Source organism: Oryza brachyantha, chromosome 12 (assembly GCF_000231095.2).
Source record: "Oryza brachyantha chromosome 12, ObraRS2, whole genome shotgun sequence".
Taxonomy (NCBI): domain Eukaryota; kingdom Viridiplantae; phylum Streptophyta; class Magnoliopsida; order Poales; family Poaceae; genus Oryza; species Oryza brachyantha.
In genome coordinates, this window is record NC_023174.2 from 3,147,737 (window position 1) to 3,164,249 (window position 16,513).

The 16,513-nt window shown below is 41.8% G+C and overlaps 1 protein-coding gene across 1 annotated transcript; it reads left to right on the forward strand.

The window, feature by feature from the left end:
- Nucleotides 1-6,553: 6,553 nt before the first annotated feature.
- LOC121055954 (amino acid permease 3-like) lies at nucleotides 6,554-8,620 on the forward strand. Its single transcript, XM_040529245.1, has 3 exons — nucleotides 6,554-7,364; nucleotides 7,456-7,598; nucleotides 7,698-8,620. The coding sequence occupies exons 1-3, from the start codon at nucleotides 6,710-6,712 to the stop codon at nucleotides 8,331-8,333; spliced, it is 1,434 nt and encodes a 477-aa protein (XP_040385179.1). The 5' UTR covers nucleotides 6,554-6,709; the 3' UTR covers nucleotides 8,334-8,620.
- The last annotated feature ends 7,893 nt before the right edge of the window (nucleotides 8,621-16,513 follow it).

Genomic DNA, 16,513 nt, shown 5'->3' on the forward strand with positions numbered 1-16,513 from the left:
ACGGTGGTAAAGCTTTGGTCAGACCGCAGGTTCCTAAGCAGTTAAACCAGCCTTGGGAGCATTTTTCTAAAAGGAAACATATTGAATTTTCTACTGGTTATGTTCCTGTTAGATCTGGTCGTGTGTCTCAGTACTGGATTCCTAAATGTTTATTATCTAACCCCAGTACTGAGACTTCGGCATCTGCTTATGCATAGGCATTTTTGGCGAGGAAGGAGAACGTGTGGATTGTGGACTCCGGTTGTTCACGACATATGACCGGTGATAAAAGTTGGTTCTCCTCTCTCGTGAGGGCATCAAGGAAGGATTCAATCATCTTCGGTGATGCTTCTACTAGTACGATCACTGCAACTGGATCTGTCAAGGTAAGTGACAAATTTACATTGAATGATGTCGTTTTGGTTGAAAATCTAAAGTACAATTTGCTCTCCGTTTCTCAAATTGTGGATGAGAATTTTGATGTTCTGTTTAAGAAAAGTGGAAGTAAAATTTTTGATTTTTCTGGAGATGTTGTGCTTAATATTTCTCGATATGGAAGAGTTTTTAAAGCTGATTTTGAAAGTAGTATTTCTTCTGAAGTTATATATCTTGTTGCAAAGTTTTCTAAAGATGTGATGTTCTGGCATCGCAGACTTGGACATATTGGCTTTGATCATCTAACTAGGATTAGTGGTTTAGATCTTATTCGTGGTTTGCCTAAACTTAAAAAAGATGTTGATTTGGTTTGCTCGCCATGTCGTCATGCTAAAATGGTTGTATGCTCGCATACTCCTACATTTTCTGTGATGACGGATGCACCAGGACAGCTCTTACACATGGACACTGTCGGTCCGGCTAGAGTGCAATCTGTTGGAGGAAAGTGGTATGTGTTGGTTATAGTTGACGATTTCTCTCGTTATTCTTGGGTTTTCTTTATGGTTACCAAAGATGAGGCTTTTGAACACTTTAAAAAGTTTGTATTTTCGATTGGCCATTCAACTTCCTGGATCTTTAAGAACCATCCGAAGCGATAATGGTGGAGAGTTTAAAAACGCTTCTTTTGAGAGGTTTTGCAATGAAAAAGGTCTTGAACATCAATTTTCGTCTCCCCGGATTCCTCAACAAAATGGTGTGGTTGAAAGAAAAAATCGTTCTTTGGTTGAGATGGCTAGGACTATGCTTGATGAGTACAGTACACCTAGGAAATTTTGGGCTGAAGCGGTTAATACTGCATGCTATATTTCCAATCGTGTTTTCTTGAGATCAAAACTTAGAAAGACTTCTTATGAGCTTCGTTTTGGACATACACCTAAGATTTCTCATTTACGTGTTTTTGGGTGTAAGTGCTTTGTGTTAAAGTCTGGGTTTTTAGATAAATTTGAATCACGCTCTCGTGATGGATTTATGTTAGGATATGCTGCCCATTCTCGAGGTTACCGTGTACTTGTTTTAGAAACTAACAAAATTGTTGAGACTTGTGAAGTCACTTTTGATGAGGCTAGTCCAGGTACTAGACCCGAAATTTCAGGTACAATATCACAGGTTCAGGGGAAGGATATATTTGTGGAGGAAAGTGATGACGAGGACGACGACGAATTGTCAGCTGGTCAGACCGGTGGCACAATGTCAGTCAGACCACAGGCAGAAGAGCGGTCAAACAGGCCCGGAGGATCTTCCTCATGTGCTTCAGGTGCGGATGGTGGTGGACCTCCAGAAACCTCTAGTTCGTTAGAACAGGGTACAGAACATGAAAATTCATCTGAAGCCACTGCTCCACTTCATATTCAACGACGACATCCTTCGGAACAAATAATAGGTAACTTGGATGAACGTACTACAAGGTCGAAGCATGGTGATGATCAACTGTTCGTTCAGATTTATGTGGATGATATCATCTTTGGTTGTTCATCTCACCCTTTGGTTGTGGAGTTTGCTGAAACGATGCATAGGGAATTTGAAATGAGTATGATGGGCGAGTTGACTTATTTTTTTGGGATTGCAAATTAAACAAACACCTCAAGGTACGTTTGTGCATCAAACAAAATACACCAAGGATCTTTTACGACGTTTCAAGATGGACAATTGCAAGCCGATGACTACACCTATAGGATCTGCTACTGTGTTGGATCCTGATGAAGATGGTGAAGCGGTTAATCAAAAGGAATACAGGAGTATGATAGGATCATTGCTTTATCTCACTGCTTCAAGACTGGATATACAATTTGCTGTGTGTTTGTGCGCTCGATTTCAAGCTTCTCCGAAAGCTTCACATCACCAAGCGGTTAAACGCATCATGAGGTACTTACAACACACTCTTGAATTTGAAATTTGGTATTCTACTTCATCTTCTATATGCTTGAGTGGTTATTCGGATGCGGATTCTAGAGGCTGTAGAATTGATAGGAAGAGTACCAGTGGTACATGCCATTTTCTTGGTACTTCATTGATTGCATGGTCTTCTCGAAAACAATCTAATGTTGCTTAATCAACTGCTGAATCTGAATATGTTGCTGCTGCTAGTTGATGCTCCCAAATTTTGTGGCTTATCTCAACCTTGAGAGATTATGGTCTTACTTTTGAGAAAGTTCCTCTCTTTTGGGATAATACAAGTGCTATTAATATTGCTTAGAATCCTGTTCAACACTCACGCACTAAGCACATTGATATTCGTTTTCACTTTTTGAGGGATCATGTTGAAAAAGGAGATGTGGAATTAAAATTTGTTGATACTACATTGCAATTGGCTGATATTTTCACGAAACCTTTGGATTCTTCTCGATTTGCTTTTCTTCGGGGAGAATTGGGAGTTATTCATCCTTTTGGCATCAATTAAGGGGGAGTTTTTGGCTCCGTGTTGCATTTTCTTCTTTTGATTTTGTTTTTGCATACATGTTTTAATTAATGCATGGTGTGTTTTAAAACCAAAAAAAAATCAAAAAAAGGAAGAGCTTTGTTTCGTGCCTTTAGTATATTGTAGTACTTGCTTGCAATACTTGTTAGAGAATATGATTAGTAATCTAGCTTGTCTGCATTTTTGGTTTATACATGAGCTTTTGATATTGCTTTTAAGGGAGATGATGCATGACACTTAAATTCTATACTTGAATTAAGTAAATATGCAATATTGATGCTAGCAAATGGGTTGTTTTTAAATGCTTATATATATACTTTATTGATTTGTTATTCCTCAATAGCTTTTTAAATTGCTCAAGAGAATAAAAAAAATCTATGAGAGAAAAAAATGAATACCGAATCCTTGCACAGTCTTGACGACAAGGACGTATTCGATGTGAGCAAAAATAATGGGTGCCGAATCCTTGGACAGTCTTGATGACAAGGACGTACCCGGAATAATTGAGAGAAAAAAAATTGAGCAAAAAGGCTCAAGTAAAAAGGTTAAAAATTCTCTTGGTAATTTTGTGCTAGAGCTAATTTGAGAAAGAGTGATAAATACAATGGGTATATATGTACAGTATTTATTTTTCAATCTATGTGCTTGTACCGATGTTGCATTATAACTCTTTGAAATCATGAATTCTTAATGTTGACTTGATCTTAATTGCCATATCTCAAGTTCATGGTTTTACTTTAGTGCATGCTTGTTAGTTAGCTAGTCACTTTTTCTACCTTGTTATTGCAATACAAGTTCTTGAGTTACTATTGGTATATTGCAAAGCTCTCCGAGAAAAAATGAAAATAAAAAACCTTCATTGATGAATTCATTGTCAAAAGGGGGAGAACAAGTTAACAAAAAAAAATTTGTGCATAATTGTCATACTCAAAGGATTTTCTTTCTTTTCAAAAGTGAGAGATTTTTGCATTGCATGCTTTTTGGAGTTTCTACACAAAAACAACAAAACAAATTTTGAAGTGTTTGCCAATGTGTTCATCAAGGGGGAGATTGTAAGATCATAAGCATGATTAATATTTTCTGATGAACAATTGGCTTGCCATTTGGTTTATAAATTGAATTTGGTTTGGAAACAATTAAGGTGTTGGTGCGAGTGTGTGTAACTAATGTGAGTCAGGTTGCGATATCTGTGCTCGGAAACGGTTGGTTTGTCTATAGTTGTGCAGGTGACTTGAAGTCAATATCGGTCAATGGCGGTGGGATCGTGACTAGGCTCAGGGAGAAGCTGAGGTCCGGACGATCGAGGATGCCAGGTGACGATATTGAATACGAGTTGGCACATGGTGGAGCAACACCGTGTGGGATGGAATCGTAACGGGCTTCACATGTTGTATGTGTAAGCGCCGGAAAAATCAGGAAGTAAATCGGATCAAAACTGGATGAGAAAAGAAAAGGAATGTGCTACAGGGTCGGACACTGTAGCAGCGTCGTCACTGTAGCCCACGGCACTGTAGCAACCGGATCGGATTACTGTAGCGGACCCGGATTACTGTAGCGCGGCGGGTACTGTAGCAGTCGGACTACTGTAGCACGCCTGATTTTGGCATGTTGGATTTAATTAGGAAAACTAAGAGATGAGCCATATTAGTATAAGGAGTCCTACTCCTATTTGGTGATAGACTTTTCGATATAAATAGAGACCGAGGGGTATGCCCCCGGTGTGCTTTTGTGAGACTTAGTTGTTGATTCTAGATCGACGATTTTGATAGGAGTGCTGTTGGTGCACTTTGTAAATACCAGTTGATGCAATAAAGTCAAGATCATTCAATCTACGTTTTCGACTTTCATCTACTGGTGATTTTTTGGATTCCGACGATCCGATCGACGTCATAGGAGTGGCGCGATTCGATGATCTGTTCGGCGGCATAAGCGGCACGATCAAGGTAGCGGCGACACAGGAGCGACGTGATTAAGGTAGCAAGTCTTCGTCAATTTCTTCGACAGATGTAATCCTTTATTCCGCGAAAGATTTTTAGGTTTTGTTTTTCCCTACCATTCACCCCCCCTCTGGTAGGTTTGTTTGATCTTGTTCGATCCTACACTTATCATCTATGAAAGAAAACTTTATATATAAAGGAATATTTTATTACATTAATAAAGAAACTATATCTGACTCTATTAAAATAGACTCTTGTTGCTGACGAGCTATGAGACAGAGTCCACAATAGACTCTACCGTTAAACATGTCCTTATATTTTCGCTTTTGTTTAGACTTATAAGTTAAAATTGAAAATTTTTAATCTTAAATTTTGATATTTTTCTTCGGAGTTTATTTTTCAGTCTTAGTTTTTATATCAAGTACATATAAAAAAATTAATTTATAAATTATTTTTCCCACGATCGCGATGAAGTAAGCGAACCTGAATTTCTGGACATTTCACCTCACCTGGGCAGGCCAAAGATGTCGCCGACCAACCACCGTGACATCACCGGAGAAGACTCGGCGAGGGGCGGCGGCCACGGCGCGGGAACGCGCGTCCGACAACCACGCCGGTGGCGGTGACCGTCGACGTGGACGCGCGTTTGACCCTTCTCCCCCACTAAAACGGAGGCGGCCCGTTTGCTTTGACTTTTCCGAGAGCAACGGGAAAGCACCAGCACGCGCGTGTTGCGTGCCGGATGGGCCCACCACGTCGTATCTTGGATTATCATTTTCCTATTCTTGCACACGGTGGACGTCTGGCATATAAAAATCACTAAAAATATAAAATAATATATTTGGCAAGATATAGGAGTCATATCACTAATTTTAAATTCGACTTCTATATATTTTAAATAAAACAAATTATATATATACACACATCCACATTATCTTTTGCTATTTTTGTTACTATTTAGAAAAGTCGAATTTGAACCTGCATATTTATAGAGTAATATATCATATATTAATCTATTTTTATATATTTTTAATAATTAAATATACACAAGTAATGGGTGGATATCCACTAAGTGCAAAAGTCTGTGTCCCTTGCATGCCTCATCCTTTTTGTTTTGATCGTGAGGTTTTTTCCATCGTACTTTATCTTTTAGTTATAACTTTTACTATATCGTTAAAAACATGTATAAAAAGAATTTATTTACAAATTATTATTTAATTACAAATATATTGTTTTTTTACAAAAACCGAACAATCAACCATTGCTTGGTTATTTGGTTTCAATCCAATAACACTATGTAATTTTATTGGATTTGGGTGGCAGAGATATATTTTTTTGGCACTATAACTTTTTAAAAAGCTGAGCCAATAATTGAAGGAATAATTAACTGTACATACGAGTTGCTCGTAGAGTTGCTTGTAGTGTTGTAGTAGAAGAGTGATCTACTGGTCTGATAGCGTACGCGGCCGCCAACATTATTTATTTTAAAAAAATTTAAGTCTCAAATCCAAAAAAGAAATCCGGAATATAGTCGCTGCACATAAATGAATAGAAAATAAAGAACAGAAATTCTCCAAAGTGTAGCAAACTGGAGTGACACTGTAGCGGCAGTTTGGCAAGTAGTACTACCACTCATTTTTAAGCTAAAAGAAAAAAACAAAAAAAAAAGAAAAAAGAACCGAAAAAGTGAGACCGGAAGCCGGAAGGCGCTGACCACACGCGGCTCACCTCCGCCTATATAGTGCCACCTCACTACCCCCGCCATTTACGCACACTCGAGCTCGATCACTCTCCTCCTCGACCATTTCTCCCAACAAATCATACCTCCGAGCCTCTCACTGAGCTCGAATCGATCGCCAAGAAGCTAGCATAGCTCAATCTGCGAGCTTTTCTATCTTTGAACGGCGAGCGAGAGATACGTACAGCTGTTGGGTGGCCGGCCATGGCGAAGGGCTCCACTAAGCAGGTGGTGAAGCCGATGGAGGTGTCCGTGGAGGCCGGGAACGCCGGGGAGGCGGCGTGGCTGGACGACGACGGGCGGCCGCGCCGGACGGGCACGTTCTGGACGGCGAGCGCGCACATCATCACCGCCGTCATCGGCTCCGGCGTGCTGTCGCTGGCGTGGGCCATCGCGCAACTCGGGTGGGTCGCCGGCCCCGCCGTGATGCTCCTCTTCGCCTTCGTCATCTACTACACCTCCACGCTCCTCGCCGAGTGCTACCGGACAGGCGACCCGGCCACCGGCAAGCGCAACTACACCTACATGGACGCCGTCCGGGCGAACCTCGGCGGCGCCAAGGTCACCTTCTGCGGTGTCATCCAGTACGCCAACCTCGTCGGCGTCGCCATCGGCTACACCATCGCCTCCTCCATCAGCATGCGCGCCATCAGGAGGGCCGACTGCTTCCACCAGAACGGCCATGCCGACCCGTGCCGCAGCTCCAGCAACCCTTACATGATCCTCTTCGGCGCCGTGCAGATCGTCTTCTCGCAGATCCCCGACTTCGACCAGATATGGTGGCTGTCCATCGTCGCCGCCGTCATGTCCTTCACCTACTCCGGCATAGGCCTCTCCCTCGGCATCGCCCAGACAGTCGGTATGTTTGTCCATTCCATTGGTTGTTGTTTAATTACTTCCTTGCTTTTACTGCTTGATCGAGATGCTTACCATGAGCTCCGAATTTGCAGCCAATGGCGGGATCCAGGGCAGCCTCACCGGCATCAGCATCGGCGCCGGCGTCAGCTCCACGCAGAAGGTGTGGCGCAGCCTGCAGGCCTTCGGTGACATCGCCTTCGCGTACTCCTTCTCCAACATCCTCATCGAAATCCAAGTGAGTGACACGATCGATAGCTCTAAAAGATTCCGGCGTGCAGTTTGCTCTGTTCTTCCGAACATGGTTTGCTTACTGCTTGCTCTGTTTCGTCTTCAGGACACGATCAAGGCTCCGCCGCCGTCGGAGGCGAAGGTGATGACGCGCGCGACGCGGCTGAGCGTGGCGACGACGACGGTGTTCTACATGCTTTGCGGATGCATGGGCTACGCGGCGTTCGGCGACGCCGCGCCGGACAACCTCCTGACGGGGTTCGGCTTCTACGAGCCCTTCTGGCTGCTCGACGTCGCCAACGTGGCCATCGTCGTGCACCTCGTCGGCGCCTACCAGGTGTTCGTCCAGCCCATCTTCGCCTTCGTCGAGCGCTGGGCGTCCCGCCGGTGGCCGGACAGCGGCTTCATCGCCCGGGAGCTCCGCGTGGGCCCCTTCTCGCTCAGCCTCTTCCGCCTGACGTGGCGCTCCGCCTTCGTGTGCCTCACCACCGTCGTCGCCATGCTCCTCCCCTTCTTCGGCAACGTGGTGGGGCTCCTCGGCGCCGTCTCCTTCTGGCCACTCACCGTCTACTTCCCCGTCGAGATGTACATCGCGCAGCGCGGCGTGGCCCGCGGCAGCCCCAGGTGGGTGTCGCTCAAGACGCTCAGCGCGTGCTGCCTCGTCGTCTCCATCGCCGCCGCCGCGGGCTCCATCGCCGACGTCATCGACGCGCTCAAGGTGTACCGGCCATTCAGCGGCTGATTATCCCGCGTGCGTTGCGTTCGAATGTGACGGGCGTGCGCTGGTTAATTCACTTCTTTAATTTGCAATATCACACACCACAAAAAAAGGAAAAGAAATGTAACAAGCTGTGATTTTTCACTGGAGCCCATGAAGAATCTTGTTATTATTGGTAAACTAATTTTTCTCCCTAGTATTCATTGCATTCCATTGGAAAAATTATGGATGTAGTTAGATGGCACAAGGTGCTAGTTGTAATCACAAGTGCAAGGGATATATAGTGAAAATATATATAGTTATTTTTCCAATGGTTATCTTAACGTAGTTATCATTGTACAATACCTGTTGTACCGCAGAAAATTCAGGTACTATTTCAAGAGGAGATATATCTAATCATGTCACCTGTATGTTGTTCTTCAATATCATCTCTATGGTTTTGAGATGAACAAAAGTCTTACCTCTAGTACAGCAAGTGTGGAGCTTGTTGTTAATTAAAGCTCTCGCAATTCCTCCGTATCCAAACAAGCCCCTTAAAAGGACCCGAGTGATAAATATGTAGTACTATGTAGTATATTTTTAAGAGTAATACTCCCTCTATGTTTTTTAATGACGTCATTGACTTTTATATTTACGTTTGAGCATTCGTCTTATTTAAAAAATATATAACTATAAATTATTTCTTTTATAATTTGATTTATTATTATGAGAGCTTTAAGTATGACATATAATTTTGCATATTTGGATAAATTTTACGAATGATCAAATATAAATATAAAAGTCAACGACGTCGTATAAATAAACATGGAGGAAGTATTAATGTTCAAACTAGCTGACAGACTCTTTTGGCAGGATTTTTTAACATGACGGACAAACTACTGTTACTGGAATTAAGTCTCTATACCCTGGAGGAGATCATGATCTACTCTAATCATCCACCAACTAAATATCTCTTTGAGATGCCTACAAGAATAACACTCATGCCCTGAATCAAATTTTCGCACGACATAATCCCACAACATATAGTAGTGGGATATCACATTAAGGATTAAATTCCTTCATCCCATTTCACAACTTGCATTATTAGTGGCTCTTATCACAAAAAGATAAAGTATGACACCCAAAATCGTGTGATTAGAGCAAGTTCAATAGTATAGCCAATTACTAGTTTCAATTCATCTATAGCCAATCTAATAACCAATGCATACAATAGTTAGCTACAAAACATCAATACATGGTCCCACATGTCATACACATATTTTGTCTTGGAGCCCGTGTGCAGCTAGCTATAAATTAGTAGCCCATCTCTCTTCTCTCTCCTCTTATCTCATTAAAATATGCTTATAGCTGACTTATAGCATGCTACTGTACTGCTCTTAACGAAGCCTCTCATGAAAAGAACAAATCATTGGGATGATTTATTCTTTTCTTCAGAGAGAGAGAGGGGAAATCATTGGAGATTTCTCTTGACCATCTTACTGGTCTGCCTGTCAATGGTGGCACATCAAGCAAGATAGCATGCCTAGATCTCTGGAACAAATCATTCTGGAAAACCCCATTTGCAGAGGAATATCGCCATCCATCTCAAAGTGGAGAATCTTAGGTAGACAGATGAGTGATCATGAATTCATGATAAGCCTCTCCTTTGCATTTCTCTCCAATGAGAAAACGGGTGGTCAGACAAGTAGGACGAGAAATGCAGGTACTAGTCAGGCAAAGGAAGCTCATCTGGACCATTTATGTTGCTTTCTCTTTGGACCCCTCTTTTTATTTTTCTCAAATTTCAGGCACATGATATTGCAGGCAGGCAGGCCATAGGAGAGAAAAAGAACGGCTCAGCATAATTTTTGAAATCCTTGCCGATCTGTACCTAAGCTATACTTGTCTCCCTCTCAAGTTTTGGAGTTTGGTACTTGAAGATAAAAGATACCAATAAACACCTAAATCCGGAATTAACCGACGTGCGTATTTTTGTAACTATGATAGTAAAGTTATAGGTGTATATAGATCATCTATTGTGGTTCAATAATATGAGTTCTGTGAGGTCTAAGAATGATACATGGATGGATGAGTGTGCCTAGTGAGATGGTGGCTAGTATAAGCTTGCACAAGCCACATGCTAGCCATCAAGATAGGAGAGGAGATATCATCACAATCAGAGTGATGGCAACACAATAGCATCAATAAAACTTGCACCACTACTGCTACTCCCACACAACATAGATAAGTCAAGGTTCACTTCATTACATTCCTTTACACGAAAAAAAAGTACACTAGTAAATTAATCAGTACTACAACGGCCATGTTTGGCATCTCCAACAATTTACCAAGATTCTCTCATTTTTTACGCGCACGTTTCCCAAACTGCTAACTAGAGTGTTTTTTGCAACACTTTTCTATAGGAAAGTTGCTTAAAAATCATATTAATCTATTTACAATTTTTGATAACTAATAATTAATGAATCGTATACCAATCTATTGCTACGTTTCTATGCCAGATAACTAACCTTCCTTTCCTCTCACCGAACGTGGCCAACATGCCATAACACACAGGCATCCTAAATGATCAAATTAAATGGGCACACTAGCTAGCAAGGTTGATAGCTAAGGTAGACCAAAGTATCGGTCACTATACTTGATAGCACTGAGTGGTACCGTTGCATGTGCCGGAAAACAGTGGATAAAAAGTTAGTGATCTCTATTGTCTCCACTGAGAGTTTGTTTGCTCATACAGGAGTGTCTCTGTTGATCCAACCTTTGGCACTGGCTAGCATGTAGGAGTGGGGTTTTCAGTTCATATGAAAGTCAACCCCTTATATTAATAATTGGTTGTTCACCTTTATATCTATTGTCAACGCGTCTGCTCGAGCAAATCGTTGGCCAACAGGAGTGCTGAGATGTATGAGTTAAATCCGCGTCAACTTACCGAGGTCAACGGTGGAGAGGGAGAGAGAGGATGGGCACTATTAATCGTAGATTATAGCTGAAAATTTTGTGAGATATGATTTTTTTTCTAGTTTGGTTTAACATTACCGCTCCTCTTGGAATATCATGTACCAATTACTATTAACAAATAGCTAGAGAGTGCTAAACATTATAACTAATAGAGTTCTCTCTCCGTTTTATTTTATTTGACATCATGGACTTGTACATCTTTGATCATTTGTTTTATTCAAAAAATTTATATAATTATTAATTAATTTATTATGATTTAATTTATCATTGTAGAAACTTTAAGCATGAATTATAGTTTTGCATATTTAGATAAAAATTTGAATAAAATGGATAGTTAGATATACCTCAAAAAGTCAACGGCGTTATATAAAAAATATAGGAAGTATCAATCATGCAACCAACAATATTTATTAATTAGTTACATTCCACATTTACCAAGCAGAGAATTCTCTACGCCCCAAAAGTGTCTTGTACAGACGAGATGAACATGATTTCATCGTTCGGTTCATAATTTAAAACAACATGCATACATAATCACCGACTTCTTTTATTGGGTACTGTATTTTTAGAAGAGAGTGACAATAATTTGCGCCTTAGATTTACGAAACAGCCAATAGGGTACTGGCAATTTTATTAAAAAGGGAGAAACAAGATGATGGTACTAAAGTGATATGTATAATTTAGTTTGGGTAGTATCACAGTATTCTTCGATACTATACTACACTACGTATTCCAATACTTGATAACATTGTTGCCACCTACACCGCTCATCTGACCACTTGCTCAGGTCAATGTACCGTAGGCTGTTGGCGAAAAAAATGAACACGTTAGCATCTTATAGCCAGCAAAAAAAGTTAGTAAGAGTATCTCCAACAGACTCTCTAAGTTAAAATTTGACTACTTTAGCAAAAATTTCCACTCCAATAGTATCTCTACTAGAATGGCTAAGCTAAATGACTGGCCAAACTCCTTCCCTCAATGGCCAAATTTGGCCAGCCCAAATTGCCTTGCCATTTGTGGGCCCCACATTAGAGTGCTAACTGCTCGAGCTGCCTCTCCCACGGCAATGACTACCACCGCCAGCTTTCGCCGTCAGGACGACTATCGGGGACGACCGCCGTCGCCAGCTCGAGGATGTACCCGCGGAGGCTGCCGCCGCCGCCGCTGCTGCGCAAGGTCGTGGAGGCCGTCGCCGCCGCCGCCGTGTTCGGGGACAACCGCCGCCGCTAGCTCGAGCCCGGTTCTAGCCGCCGGCGCCACCATCCGGGGCCGCCGGCTTGTCGTCGAGGTTGTCGCGCCACGTCGCCTGCCTCTATGCCGCGGCGCCGTGCCTCCCCGTGTTGCCTCCGGCCGGCCGGCCTCCTGCTCCGCTGCCTTTGCCGCCGTGAGGAAGAAAAGGAGAGAGAGAAAGAAATTAAGAGAAAAAGAAAGAGGGGAGGGAGAGAAAAAGAAAGAGAAGAGGATGACACGTGGGGCCTAGGTGTTATGGACTTGGAATAGAGAGAGTGGATGTAGAGACTGTGGAGTAAAAAACGAATTTGAGTGGCAAAATGAATGGAAAGTGACCAAATAGACATTTGGAGAATCCAATTTGAGCTGTCTGTTAGAGATGCTCTAAGTGTATACCCTTTTATCTATACACGATTCTCACCGATGGTTTTTATTTCTTTATCTTCAGTCTATACCTCTCATGTGGCCCCACAATCACATCGCCTAGTAGCAATCGTAGCATGTTGTTTCTCTTGCTTTGGTTCACGTGTGTTGTCGACGATAAAATAGTCACCCGTTCATGCTCTCTCTCCTTTCCAGCTTATCCACAAATCCAACATGGTAGTTCTATCACCAGCTAGAGTAGTGTGTTGTACTCGCTCTCATGGCCATAATCTCTCCAAACCCTGAGAAACCCTCGTACTTTCCCTTCTCCAATGTTGTTCTCACCCTAAAACGTAAACCCTATATTTTCTGCTGGAGTTCTATTACCATCACCCCCGTCGAGAAGTCAATGCTAGTGATGAATCTTCTTCCTCTCGTCTGGATTCTTCCTCCTCCCACCGGGCTGTTCACTGACCATTTGATTTTAATCCAACGGCAGGGAGCCACTGATCGAAATATGGGAGGATTTAAATTAGTTATGTGAAGGCTAGCATTTCCTTTAAGAATATGTACGATATGTTTACATTTCTACTTATACGTGTCCTCTTAATAAGGGATATACACATTGTCGTTGCATTTATTCTCATTCAATTAGTGTCCATCCCAATTAATAAACGAGTAGGGGCGAAGCTAGAAAATTAGTTTATTGAGGTCACCGGGGTCAGAATACACTAATCTTACTTAATTTAGTACCATCTTAACTGTCTAAACAATATAACAATGGATTTTGTCGGAGGTCATCAGGGTCGGCTGACCCCGACCAATACACTATAGCTCCACCCCTGTAAATGAGCACATGTCTAAGTCAAAAAGAAGAAGATGAGCACATGCATATGCTCCATTGAAGTACGCTACAATGTAACCAAACAGTATGAGTAGTAGCTAGAAGCATGCAATTAGTGTCGACGTCAAAAAGTGATCGCTGATGTGTCACACACGAACGTCTGGAAGTCACTCTAATACCGCTCCAGTGCAGAACCTAAATTCTTAGAAGGTGCGCAGGCATGCCAGTCAGTTTGATCCTGCAATTGACAAGATAAACAGTAAAATAAGCCGATCGGCTATTGAGCCGATATGTAACTAAAAATCCAGCCGATCAGATGTTGATATAGTAGCGGTTAGTCGATAGGCTGAGCAATCGGCTGTCAAAGCTTGGATCGGTTGGGAATCCGATACATATAAACTCAAATAGTTAAATAAACAATGAAATCCTTTGCTATGATCGCCAATACCAATTTGTATGTAAATCTCATAAGCCGATGCAGCACAAAATAATTACCGGTCTATGTAAATCCAGCCGATTGGTATAAAAATAATACAGCAAGACAACCAACTACTCTATTGTTGTAAATATAATAAACAATATATCCGCAAATATCATCGGCTATAAATGACTGACAAACGACTAAGATCTATAAAATATCTAGCCTAGATTACTAAAAATAATCATAGAAGATCGGACCAAACCGAGACAGTTTAATATTACATCTTTTCTTAACTGAATCCAATAAAATAATTTTTTAAATTTTGATGTTAGTAATAAGCTGCTCTCGTGGATGGATGCTTTCGAGTTTCACAAGTAACTCAACACTCTAGCGTGCAACACTGCAACAGGTTAGAAGAATCTTTCGCCACACCACAGACATATAGACATGATAGTAGTATACATGTATTTTGGGCGAATTTGTTAGCCTACCACCAAAGCTTAATTCCCTTTTTCCTTCTCCCAAAGTCCCAAAGGCCAAAACGCATGATTGATATTCCCAAACTAAATCCTAATCAGTTTTATGCCATGCATGTGACGACTTTCTTGTAAAGTTGTACCGGATTGATGACACGTGTCCAGCTGTGAGTACAGCCGTGCGTGGCAGCTGCTGCACCCTCCATATATATATCCACGCTTCATCTGCATGCGCGTCGACATGGATAGTATCCTCTTCGCCGTCGCCGTCGTGTTTGTCGTCTTCTCCGACGACGACGTAGGAAGCCGACCAACCTGTACTGCCATTGATTTCCTGGCGCTGGCACTGCGGTGTCCTCGCCCCGGCGGGCTTGCCGCCGCGCGCGTTACCTACTTGCATGACTTGACACCCACATGATTCTAAGTTTTAACTGGCGTTTATTCTCTAATGAGATCCCTTGCATTATTTGTTACTACGTAGATCATTGATGTTGGTCAAATGATTTATGCATAATTTTTTATAGGTATATTTAGCAATTAAAAAGAGGCTAAGAAGTAAACTCTATATTTAAGCTTTAATTTAGATTATAAGCATAAATAAACATATAAACGAAAAAAATAGTAGACCTATAAATAACGGAATTAAATACTAAAAACTTTTTAAAAAAATTGTTTTATAAGAACCAGTGAATGATCATACGGTCTATCCTTTCAAAAAAAAAAAAGCATAGTGAACTAAATTTATTACGGAAAAGCGTGACAACGAAAAAAAACACCAAAATCCACGGGTGAGAAGCGAGAAAGAACAAACCGGGCGGGCAGGGCAGCCGTGTGGCGGCGACAGCTCGCCACGCGCGTCGTCGTATTCGTATATAGCATGTCGATCTCTGCGACGGACGAGATATATAATATAGTGACAGCGACGGGCGGGCGCGGCGCGCGAGCGGAAGGCCGCGTCGATCGATCGTTAGGTTGGGTGATTTCAAATCAATTCCACCGGCGGATTCTACAGGGATAGAGATGGCCGGGGACTTGAGACCTGATGGATATTTAGATTATGTGTATGAACTAAATATATTATCTGTGGGTATATAATCAGACAAATACCTTCACCCGATGGGTACGTGGGTACGGAAACGTTCCTATGATCCCCATATCCGTTTACCCATGAGTAATAAATACCGTAAGTTTAAATGTACGTCGTAGCCCAATATCAAATTAGCCTAGACCAATTAACCAAAACCCTAGGTATTTAAACCAACCATATCTTTTCCATCACACTATATGAATGTGTGATGTCTTAAAGTATCTCGTATCTAGTGTAATATACTATATGAAAACTATGAAATTTAGATTGTTTTAAACTGTTGTGAGTATATGGGTGACCTTACGGATAAGGTCTACCCAAGCAGGTATGGGTATGGAGAAATTTTTCTACTCGTAACAGGTATAGATATTTGATGATATAAAATTTTACAGGTGAATATGGGTATAAGGTATCAATACCCGATAGGTATTTACCTATTGCTATCCCATAGTCATGGATCGGATGCCGATCGTGTCGTCGTCGTCGTTTTCTCCGCGTGCCGGCCTGCCGACCTGCACTGCACGCGCGCGCCTGCCTCCAACGCTACGTACGCACTGCGCTACGACGACGGACCGGCCCGCCGGTGACGTTACGGAACAACAGATTGCTCCCAGCGAGGGAGAGAATAAGGAGCCCAACTTTGGCATACAGGTTAAAAAAACAAAATGATATATTTATAAAAGAAAAATAATTTATAACTATATATATATATTTGTTTTTAAGTTCGATAAAAATATTAAAAAATAAATTACGATGAGGATGTTGTTAAAATACATATTAAATTAAATTTAGGTTTTTAAATATAAGTATAAGTGAAAAGCTAAGGTG

Excerpts from the sequence above, each read along its gene's own strand:
- LOC121055954 (XM_040529245.1), top strand. The coding sequence starts at position 6,710 with ATGGCGAAGGGCTCCACTAAGCAGGTGGTGAAGCCGATGGAGGTGTCC. Across the intron at positions 7,365-7,455 it reads CGGCATCGCCCAGACAGTCG|CCAATGGCGGGATCCAGGGC; the intron begins GTATGTTTGTCC and ends CCGAATTTGCAG. Across the intron at positions 7,599-7,697 it reads ACATCCTCATCGAAATCCAA|GACACGATCAAGGCTCCGCC; the intron begins GTGAGTGACACG and ends TTTCGTCTTCAG.